This window comes from Lemur catta, chromosome 3, assembly GCF_020740605.2.
Source record: "Lemur catta isolate mLemCat1 chromosome 3, mLemCat1.pri, whole genome shotgun sequence".
Lineage (NCBI taxonomy): Eukaryota > Metazoa > Chordata > Mammalia > Primates > Lemuridae > Lemur > Lemur catta.
The window spans coordinates 101,407,985-101,419,988 of NC_059130.1; the positions used below are offsets into that span (position 1 = coordinate 101,407,985).

The following is a 12,004-nucleotide window of genomic DNA, read 5'->3' on the forward strand; positions in this document are numbered from 1 at the left end:
AATTGGAAACAGCTCAAATGTACACCAGTAGTAGATGATTATATTGTAGCATATTTGTACAAAGGAATACTATACAGCAGTTAAAATGAATAAAAGGCCACACGAAATATTAATGTATCTCCGAAACAATGTTGAATTAAAAAAAAAATCCAAGTCTTGATTTTTGTCAAGTTAATTAATCTCTTCATTAACATCTCAAAGATAAAAATGTGTACGTCTTAGGGTTGTGGTGAGGATTAAGTGGGATGATACATGTCAAGTATTTAGCAAGCACTTGGCTTAATAAATATCAGATATTATTTATTACCATGTTCTCTCAGCAGGCCACCTTTCTGGAAATGGGCATTAAAGAATGATGTAGCCTACCTACAACGCCTTCCAACGCCCCTGATGTTCTTCCCTAAACCCCATGTTTCCTCCATCTTTTCACAACTGACTCTGGGTCTCTTTAAGAAGTCAACCATAACTGAAGAAAGAGGAATGCTGGGAAGGGCCACACAGCTCGGGTCTGGGGCATGACGGGAAAGGTGGGCGGAGACTAGGGTTGCGCACGCGCAGTTGGTCGGGTGTTGCGCTGCGATGGATCAGGCGGAATTCCAGTAAGAGGAAATAATCCGCGTCTAGGCGCGGGGGGCTTGGGTCCTATTGCCGGTTCCCCGCCTGGTGCATGTCTCGGGAGCAAGGAGGCGACAGAAGGTGGGTGCGGCCGCGGTGGCACCGGAGGGGCGGGCGGGGCGGGGCGGGGGCCGCGCCACGTGACGAGGCGGCGCGGGCGGGGCGGCGTCAGGCGGGCTGTGGGGCTGTGCTGCAGCTTTCGCCTCAGGGACGCGGTGACAGGCGCTTGCGGGTCCCGTGCTCCCCCACGGAGATTGCGTTGCCTTATTCGTCCTCAGTGACGGGCGTGGGAATTCTTGGTGGGAAGGAGAATTTCGGAACGCACGCGATACTCAGAGGCGGGATGCGCGTCCATAGATTGTTGTGACTGTGGCAAGTGGTCAAAAGTTCTCATGTTTTTTCAGAACTGGCTTTTAAACCAGCTGTCCATTTCCGTGCCTGGCTTGACTGTTTGGTTAAAGACAACTTTGGAGAGGTTTTTGTTTTTTGTTTTTAAATTTCAAATTTAATTCCTTCTGATTAGTACGTTTACTTTTAGGGGAAGGGAATCTACTGAATGGCCAATAGAGTTTCTTGTTTACAGGAAGGCGATTGTGAAGCGAGGCTCAGAGAGGCCTGACCCTCATGGAGACCCTGAAAGTTGCAGGTGACCCACTTTAAGAAAGGGCATACCTATTGTTCCTTTGCGATGGATGGCGTCTTGATTTCTTATCCATCCAGTCTGAGGCCAAGAAATTGGGTCCTTAGGGAGGTCTCCGGTGAGGGCTGAGTTAGAGGTAAGGGCAGGGAGGTGGTTGTGTCCCGCTCTGAGAAATAATAGGTGACTTGGGCCTCCAAATACTAATTCTCATGGAGTCAGAAACTGGTTCTTGAGTCCATTCTTCTCAGAGCTTGGTAACTTCCTCCCATGGCTTGATCTGCTAGTCTCATTCCCCTCAACTGCATTCAACATATTTAAAAGACCAGAGTGCTTGTCTTTAAAGATATTAGAGAGGTGGGAGCTATTGCTGGAAGACTGTTTTCTTATGTGAAGGTGGCTACTAAAGGAGTAGAATGCAGGTAGAGAGAAAAAAAGCCAGAGGAGTTGTTTTTCAAATGCTGAGCCCTGAAGCCTTCTGCTCAACACAAAGCTTTTAATATAGACAAACATGAAGAAGAAAAAAGAATAAACCTGAATACCAATCCTTTATGTTGTGTTTTAGGTGTCCAGTGACTCATTATCCAGAAGAAATCTATTAGTTTTAGCCTGGGGAACTCCTTGACATAAAAAATTAGAATGAAGGAACCTTTGGATGGTGAATGTGGCAAAGCAATGGCACCACAGCAGGGGCTTCTGGACAAAATTAAAGAGGAACCTGACAATGCTCAAGTAAGCACTTCAACTTGATCTAAGAAAATGTTCTAATTCCTTTTCGGTCTGGTGAATTGAAAATTTTAGTTAGGCAGTTTCTGGTTTATAAGTTAAAACAATGCAAACTGACTTTATTTCCCCATTCAATAGGTAAATCAGGTTTTTAGCTGTTTGAATGAAAGATCTTGGTAACTCTGTGATATTTGTTTTTGTAAAAGGAAAGTAATGTATGTTGTCATTTTTCCATACTTCGTACTTTTAAAACAAATTCTCTTGTATCTGATAGTAGTTTCCTTTAAGTTAAGTATTATGGTCAACTCTGTGCCAGGCTCTGGGGATCCAGGAGTGAGCAAAGTCAGCTTAGTCACTTTCCTTATGGAGATTATTGGTTAGTAGAGAGGAGAGAGATTGCACAAGTAATTGATCAAATAATATATATAATTACAAACTATAAGTGCTCTGGAATTACAAACTATGATAAGTGCTCTTAGATGGGAAATCTGACCTAGGTTTGGTTAGGGGCTAGGGATTGTGAATGGCTAGGAAAGGCCTCTCTGAGGGAAGGATTTGTAAGCTGAATTATGATGAATGAATTGATTAGGCAAGGGTCATGGAGGAGAGTATTCTAGACAGTAGGAATCGTGACTAGGAAAGCCCTGAGTTGGAAAGATGCATGGTTCTTTTGAAGAATTGCAGGACCGGTGGGCCTGGAGCAGAAAAGGTATGAAAATGGTAATGATGCTAATGATCATAACAATGACAATAATAATAGATGATATTCATATAGGAACATGTAGTATATATCATAATAATATGTGACATTAATATTAACTTATTAATACTTATATGTGCGTAAGAGTATGTCAAGCATCATTCTCAAAACCATGTTATAAGATAACTGCACTCATGTTTATCGTAGCACTATTTGCAATAGCAAAGATATGGAATCAACCTAAGTGTTCATCAGTGGGGGATTGGATAAAGAAAATGTGGTATATATACACAATGGAATACTATTCAGCCATAAAAAAGAATGAAATCATGTCTTTTGCAGCAACATGGATGGAACTGGAGGCCATTATCTTAAGTGAAACAACTCAGACACAGAAAGACAGAAACTGCATGCTCTCACATATGAGTGGGAGCTAAATAATGTGTACACATGGAAACAGTGTGGAATGATGGACAGTGGAAACTCAGGGTGGTGGTGAGGGGGTGGATGATGGGAGGTTGCTTGGTGGGTACAATGTGCATTTTTTTCAGTGATGTATGCACTGAAGGCCCTGACTTCACTACAGTGCAATGCATTAGTGTAGCAAAATTGCACTTGTACCCCATGAATCTATGCATATAAAAAATAAATGGAAAAAAAACCCATATTATTATCCCCATTTTATAGATGAGGAAACCAAAGCACAAAAAAGTCAGACAGTTTACCACAGATCATGGTTAGTAAATGACAAAGACTGGATTCAAATATAGGTGGTCAGACTTCAGAGCCTGTGCTCTCCTGCTTCTGTGATAGGCTTTGTACATAGTTTGAAGCCAGATCATACAGAACCTAGTAGGCCTTGTTATGAATTTTGGTCTTTATCCTAAAATCAATGGGGAGCCATTGTAGGGTTTTAAGTGAGAAAGTAAGATGAAACAGATTTGTGTTTGGAAAGATCATTCTGGCTACTCCTTAGGGACCCAGATTAGAAAATGCAAAAATCAGTGTGGAGAGACTGGTTAGTTTTTTTGGCAAGAACATTTTTTTCTTCTTGAACAATTCTTTTGCTTTATAGTCTATAGTTATTGACTTTATTGTGTAAGCAAAGCAATGATATTTTAAAATAATAGCTATTAATATAATAAATATAAAGATAAAAATAATTAAAATATTTTATTTTTTATACCATCTCACAGGCAGTATCATTCCAGCACAGGGATGTCAGATAGTTTTTGTTTCACTCATGAACTCCATGCCTTCGTAGAGTGCTGGGCTGAGAAGAGTTCTGAGGCAGTGTCTATAAGATGTGGGTAGGGGGCACATGTCAGGGTGTCCTCTGTGACACTTATTTTCCCCCCAGCTGGTAAATTCTTCCTCTTTCTGTGCCAAAAGTATCCATTTGTTTGCTGGGTTCTGTGGATTCAACCTTTTAAATGTTTTTTGAATCTGTCTCTTTATTTTTTTTCCTATTTCATTCATTATTTCTCATCTGGACTTTTTTTTATAATAGTTCCCTACTCATTCTTCCTTCAGTCACATACCCTATCAAAACACTGTGCAGTGATGCCATTGTACTCTATAGATCTGATGATATTACTCCTCTTAAAGACCCTGTCTCCTCTTGTTTGATAGAGAATACATTTTTTAGTGTGACATCCATCTCTCATGTTTAGGCCTTTGTTTTCCTCTTCAGTGTCATCACTCATTCTTTCTGCCTTTTGTAATCTCTGCTCCTGCAAACTATTTGCAGTTCACTCGAAGTTATCTTCTGTTCAGTTTTATTTCCTTGCCTTTGCACATGCCATTTCTGCTGCCTGTGGCAGAAGAAATAAACTAAATAGGGTGGAAAATTTTTTCTCCTCTTTTAAGATAGAGTTTGACTGGCACTCAGAGGTAGAATTAGCCTTTCTTTTTTTTTCCTATTATATAGTGCATTCACTTTTATTACAGCATCTACAGGTCAGTGAAGTTTGTTTTCATACTGGTCATACTAATGCTGCATATCACTCCTCCCCCCCACCATTCATGCACTAGACTGCAGTTTCTTTAAAGGCAGAGATTATTGGTCTTCTTTGACCTGAATCCCCAATTCCTGCTGAAATGACTGGCACAAAGTACATGTTCAATAATTGGAATAAAAGAGCCTCTGTTTCATGGATAAGGAAACTGAACCTGAAGGAAAAAGTGACTTTACCAGCGTCCCATGATAAAACTGTGGTACAGACCAATTTGTTTTCATTCCAGATCCAGTATTTCTTCCATTATACCTTGCCAGAAATATATAAACTTAATAAATATTGTTAATTGTTCTTTCTGAATATAAAAATTATGATATTGAAAATCTCCCTAATAGCTTAGGTTGTAAATTTATGTGGATAGGGACCTCCTCAGTTCTCTTTGGTTTATGTTAATGCTTTCAGGTGAATATGCTGTATTTTTTCATGATTGAGGATATGGACTATGATAGAAAGGCCAATTGAACAAATCGTGTGTGCTGTTTTCCATCTTGCATTGATGAATCTCGTTTGAATATTGGCAAATAGACAAGAAATAAAAAATGTTTAATATTTTCTGGTATATAAGAGTCTACTCTGGGTATTAAAGTTATTTTGAGGCCTGGCATGGTGGCTCATGCCTGTAATCCTAGCACTCTGGGAGGCCGAGATGGGAGGATCGCTTGAGGTCAGGAGTTCGAGACCAGCCTGAGCAAGAGTGAGACCCCCGTCTCTACTAAAAATAGAAAGAAATTATCTGGCCAACTAAAAATATATATAGAAAAAATTAGTCGGGCATGGTGGCGCATGCCTGTAGTCCCAGCTACTTGGGAGGCTGAGGCGGTAGGATTGCTTGAGTCCAGGAGTTTGAGGTTGCTGTGAGCTAGGCTGACGCCACAGCACTCTAGCCCGGGCAACAGAGCGAGACTCTGTCTCAAAAAAATAAATAAATAAATAAATAAAGTTATAGTTGAGCTCTCGTTCATTCATTCAGTGAGGTTTTATTCCTGTTTAATATAATCCATAACACTTGGACACTGTTTTAAGTTTAAGCAGTTTATATTTGATGCTCAGAACCCTAAGTACTCTTTCTCTCCCCACCTTACATATGAGGAAGCAGAGACATAAATAATAACTTGTTAAAGGCCACACAGCTAGTGAATGATTGAGCCAGGATTTGTACCCCAGCAGTCTGATTCAAGAGCTCAAACTCTTAACCAGGATGGTAAGCCATATTAGTTACTTTGCTTTCAGAAGAGCTACAGAGATGAAAAGATGGGGCCTCTTCTCTCAAGGCAATTGATAGTGTAATGGAGAGGAGAGTTACGGGAATGAGAGAGGTAGTATTTGTTGACAGACTGTGCCTTGCCAGAAGCTGTGCTAAGCCTGTCTTAAGCATTCTCATTTAAACCCTACAACCATTTGAGGGGAGTATCCTTACCCTGTTTTACAGATGAGGAGACTAAGGCAAAGAGAGGCTAGGTAACTTATCCAAACTTGAAGGAGCATCATAGCTAGAATAGGAACTTAGTTTTAATTGGCTTTAAATTTGTATTCTTATGTTGCTTTGTGCCACCTCTGTGGAGATAGAAAATCATAATATTATGTTTTGTTGGTAAAAAAAAAAAAAAACTATGTAAGGTGCATTGGAAGCATAGGGGAAGGAGCCCTAAATCTGTCTGGGAAGGAAGGGAAGGATTTACAGAGCAGGTAGCAATTGAGTTATAACAAATGATTACAAGTTTTAGATGGAGAAAACAGCCTGTGCCAAGTCATGGAAGGCTAAGGGAATGTGGTGTGTTTAGCAGTTGAGTATTTCAAGAGAATAAAGTAGAAGGGAATAGGGTTTTTTGTTTTTGAGACAGAGTCTTGCTCTGTTGCCCCGGCTGGAGTACAGTGGTGTCATCATAGCTTACTACAACCTCAAACTCCTGGGCTCAGGTGATCCTCCTGCCTCCGCCTCCTGAGTAGCTGGGACTACAGGCGCCTGCCATGATGCCTGGCTAATTTTTCTATTTTTAGTAGAGATGGGGTCTTGCTCTTGCTCAGGCTGGTCTCGAACTTCTGAGCTCAAGTAATCCTCCCACCTTGGCCTCCCAGAATGCTAGGATTATAGCCATGAGCCACTGGGCCCGACCAAGAGAATAGATTTTTAGATGTTTAGGTAGGATTGATCAAATTTAGAGATTGCATATGAGGCTAGACGGACAAAGAGAAGAGTCCAGGAATATATACAGGTTTCTGGTGATACCATTTACTGAGGGGCTAGAATAGGATTTGGGGAAAAATAAGTGTAACTTGGGATCTGTTGTGGTTAAGGGGTTTGTGGGACATTCAAGTGATAATTTGCACTAGGAGGCACCTGGAATTTAGAGATTAGAAAGTTATCTACCTGGAGGTGTAGAACTCCCAGAAAAAATGTAAGATGCTGGGTTAAATTTGATTGTCACATAAAAAATGATAATTTTTATGTAAGTATGTTACATGCAATACTTGGAATATACTTATTGTAAAAATTATTTGTGATTTAGCCAAAATTCAAATTTAACCGAGCATTTTGTATTTTATTTGCTAAATCTAGCAACTCTATATGTGATAGTTGAAGCCCCAAATGTGGATGAGATTGTTCAGAGAACAAGAGAAAAAGAAGAAGGTAGAGCTCAGAGTAGAAAGCTGGAAACTGGGTTAATTTAGGACTTCAAAGTAGTCCCCCAACCAGCAGCTTCAGCATTACTTGGGAACTTGTTAGAAATGTAAGTTCTCCTACTGATTCAGAAACTCTGGGGCAGGAGCCCAACGATCTATGTTTTGACAGGACCTCCAGGAGGTTCTGATGCCACTGAATTTGGGAACCATTGATTTTAAGGGTGAATATAGGAAGATCAATGAAGGATACTGTCTTCGTGTCTTAGTCTTTGCTGCTATAACAGATTAACATAGACTGGATGGCTTATAAACAACAGAAATTTATTTCTCACAGTTTTGGAGGCTGAAAGTCTGAGATAAGGATGCCAGCATGGTTGCATTCTGATGAGGGCCCTCTTCTGGGTTGCAGACAGCCAACTTTTTCTTGTAGCCTTTCATGGTAGGGGGAGAGTTAGCTTTCAGGCCTCTTATAATGACACTAATGCCATTCATGAGGGCTCCACCCTCATGACTTAATTATCTCCCCAAAGTCCCACCTCCAGATACCATCATTTTAGTAATTAGGGTTTCAACGTAGGAATTTTGGGAAGACACAGACATTCAGTCCATTGCAGTTACTAAGAAGAAGTAATGAAGTAACAGAACCAAAAGACAGTGGACTCATTGGTGGTGCCAGATGTGTATGAGAGGCCAATTAAGATGGAATCTTAAAATTTGGATTTGGTCAAAAGGCCGCACTCAGGGTTCCAGAAGGCCATATGTGGCCCCAAGGCTGCAGGTTCCCAGCCCCTTTTAAAACCATTTCAGTTGAAACATTAGCCTGATTGCACTGGATTCAGGAGGGAATCAAACTGAAGAAGTAGCAAAGGAAGGAAGTGTGCACTTTTTCTCTAAGTTTGGTTGTAAAGTGAGGGAGAAGAGAGGGCAGTAGTTCTTAAGGGACCGAATTCATTGTAAGCTGAGAAGAGACTAACATAGAGATGGAGAGATAGGATGGAGTGCCGAAAGGAGGGAGAGGGAAAGGGATCCGGAACAACAAGGCACTATTTTAGCTATAGCTAAGAAGGTTGCCTTTTCCTGTAAGACAGGATAGTTTGCTGATTAATTTGTAGATACGGTGGTGGGAGGAATCAGGATGCTGGAGTTCTTAGTTGCTTCTTTTACTTGGTGAACTTGAAGTATCAGTGAGCAAACATATGTGGGGTTGGAACTTGTGAGCTGTAATGGTTTAGAACAGTTACTTTGTGAAGTAAAATAAATGGATCAGGGAAATACAACAGGAATATTAGAAAAATATTAGAAATTGGGTTGATGATAAGGCAAGGTAATTTTTTATTGAATCTTAAGCATTCATTTTGGTGACTTGAAGGTGTATATAGTACTTTTAACTTACTCTTCTTTTTGCATGTGTCAATAGATAAATGTTATTTAAGAACATCCACTTTGGATTGAGTGGACTTAAATTCATTCATTCAACAAATGTTTATTAAATGCCACAGTTATGACACTAATAATAAGTGTAAGAACTAGCATTTTTGCGTGCATGTCGTGCTTACTTTGGGCTAAGATATCAAACTACATATTTTATTTGTACTAAATCATTTACCTTTCCCAAGCTACCCCTCACCCACTGTATGGGTTAGGTAATACTATATTTTACAGATAAGGATATTGAAACTAAGAAAGATTAAATAACTTATTTAAGAGCCAGGATCTCATCTGTTTCTGTCTGCTGTTAGAACCCATAGTCTCTTTCAGTGTGTTATGTTGACTATGCTGAGCTTTGGGAATACAGAGGTGAAAAAACAGATACAGTCCCTGTTAATGGTGGACGTGGTTCTTTCAGTTTAGTGTGTGTGTAGTGAGGAGGAGGAGTGTAGGCCTTATCAAATTATCATCCAAATAAGTATGAAATGATGTATTATGGTAAGTGCTATAAGAGAAAGGAGATAGGAGAGACTACAACGGGAGAACTTAATTTCACTTGGGGGCCAGGGTTTGAATTCATTATAGCAATTATATTGTATTTACATATCTATGAGAGTGATAACGTGGGTTTTGGAACAGAGAGACCTGGGTTTGATTCCAATATGTGCACTTGCACAACTTTGAGCAAGTTGCTGAACATCTCTAAGTTTCATTTTCCTCATCTATAAAGAAGGTATAAGTTCTGCCTTCTCTTGGTGCCACAGTATACATCATGGGAAGTAGTAAATTAATGCAGTGATTCGTAGTTGTTGGCGTTTAATAGTCTAAAGAAACTTCTAAACCAACTTTGGAACTGACATAGTCACTTATTTTGCTAAGTAGAGAGAGACTAAAAATAGAACTGGCATTTATTATCACCATTGTTCCAAAAAAAGATTGTTTTTTTAAACTTTCTGTTTTGAAATATGTGAGATATTTTAACACCAAAAACAAACAAACAAAAAAGGTGGTTGTGGTCTCAGAATAAAGGACAGTCCTTTTCAAGATGGGTATTTATATTTTTAAAAATTTGTTTCATGATTATATTTTATTTTAAAACATTTTAAAGAATGTATTAAGGGTAAGTATGATTTGGGATATGATGATTTTATGTATAATAAGCAGATTGCATTGAAACTCTTGTATCTTTTCTGCCATTAACAGGTATAACAGCTTGTAAATCTGTTGGCTAAAATTATTAATTTAGATCCAAACTCTAAATCATTCAGATTTAATTTTACTTAGTGCTCCCTTTTAAACATAGCCTAAAAATAAAAGGTAGTGGTCAGCACTGGAATAGCCATGTATTATTCCATATATCAAGGTTACATTTGAAAAGTAGATATAACTATTATGAAAAATTCTCCAATTCTGAAAGATTGTCTTTTTAAAGATAGTCTAATAACTTGCAAATTTGGACTTTTCAGGTGTTTGTGAAGGTGATTATGATTAGAATGTATACCACGTGAATATGACAGAATCCTTTTTTGCTTGAATTTCTAGTTTACTTATATTATATATTCATTTTTCCTCTCTTTTTTCTAAGGAATATGGACGTGCCCAACAGCCAAAAACCCAAGAAAGTGAACTGAAAATTAGTGCTGTATTTTCAGTTAATGACAGTCCTCTTGGTAAGAAATAGAACCGTATAAGTTAATTACAATTAATATTTGTTTATTCTGACTAGTAAAGTAGAGGGAAAGTACCTCATCATGTATGTTTTTCTCTTCCTTTAGAGCTGTGTTTTTTTAACTGTGGGTAGCTGGTCTATACCAGAATTTTAAAAAGTGGAATAGAGTAAGATTATATCAGTGTGATATATGTAGTAAGGAAATGTATTGTTTCATGAAATTTCTGTTCCATTTATTAAATTATACACACCCATATGCAAATATATTTATGTGAGAAATGGGTTATAGTGTTAAATGTAGTTCTTACTATGGGTAATGATAAAAAAAAAAAATTGAAACCCCCTGTTTTGGAATGCTTATTGCCTCACTAGTATTGGATTTCAAGACTGAGGAAATTTGTTCTAAAAAAAGAGAATGTATATGCATTAGTGTCAATACTAAAAATTTTTTCTTCTTATTTTGTTTTTATAGCCCAACAGCTGACGCCAGCCTTTCAGTTTTCTCTTGCATCATCTGCCCCAAATATATTGCCTCCTTCGGTTCCAGCTGTAGCTATTCAGGCTTTTTGTTCTGGCTGTAAAAAAATGCTATATAAGGGGCAAACCGCGTATCATAAGACAGGATCTACTCAGCTCTTCTGTTCCACACGATGTATCACAGGGTATTCTTCACGTGTCTGCCTGCCACCTCCTCCCAAGAAAACCTGCACTAACTGCTCAAAGTATAAAATTCTTAATGACATCTTTTTTTACTTTACTTTTTTAAGTGTATATATAGTTGAGTTCAAACGTGCTGTTGCCACTTTAAATATCTTTAGCATATTTCCTTGGAAATAGCTTTTTAGCTAATAGAGGAATTTTCAAATTCTATAGTTTTGCAACATTGATAAATGACTTGGTGTTAGGAGTATTGCCTAAACCACTTTTCTATCTCTTTCAGTTTAAATTTTACTGTGGAAAGAAACAACAAACCATCCTGTAATTGTAGATAATAACCATTTAAAATTATTTAAGTTATCTTGAAAGTTGTTGAAGTACAGAGTAAAATAATACTACTCTTTTCATAATACATGAAAGTTATTTAATTCTTTAGAAGGTTAAAAACTCTAAGTGGTCACAAAAATGTGTTTATTCCTAATATCCTTGTAAGCCTTTGTTGAGGTCATTGTTGCTTTATAATAATGCTTAGATGCAGAGACGAAAAAAACATCAACAAAGTTACATAAACCTTTCTTAACTTTAGAACATTTGAAGAATTTGACATGTTTTGCTTATTTTTGTGGTAGTATAATTCCAGGAATACAGTGTGTTCTCAGTAGTCACTAACATAAAGCGAAAGAAGTTAAGAGCTTGGTTTTAGATTGTGGCTCTATCACTTGTTATCTTTGAGACCTTGGGCTAGATATTTAACTTTTTTAAGCCCCAGTTTCTCATCAGTAAATAATATTAATGTCTGCTTCCTGGGATTTTAGTGAGATAATGATAGCACATGGCCTAGCACAAAACAAGTGCTTAATAAATGGGATCCTGTTATTATTAATAATAAAATTTATATTATATATTACTATTTACAATGAATGTTAGTATGT

At 38.1% G+C, this 12,004-nt stretch overlaps 1 protein-coding gene across 2 annotated transcripts in view; it reads left to right on the forward strand.

Annotated features, from left to right (window-relative positions):
- Positions 1–543: 543 nt before the first annotated feature.
- Positions 544–12,004, forward strand: part of ZMYM6 (zinc finger MYM-type containing 6) — a 36,097-nt gene continuing 24,636 nt past the window's right edge. For both annotated transcript variants that reach the window (XM_045548300.1, XM_045548301.1), the window contains exons 1-4: positions 544–696; positions 1,818–1,984; positions 10,332–10,416; positions 10,888–11,137. In XM_045548300.1, the coding sequence (XP_045404256.1) occupies positions 1,892–1,984; positions 10,332–10,416; positions 10,888–11,137 (428 nt within the window). In that variant the 5' untranslated portion in view covers positions 544–696; positions 1,818–1,891. The remainder of the gene's footprint in view (positions 697–1,817; positions 1,985–10,331; positions 10,417–10,887; positions 11,138–12,004) is intronic.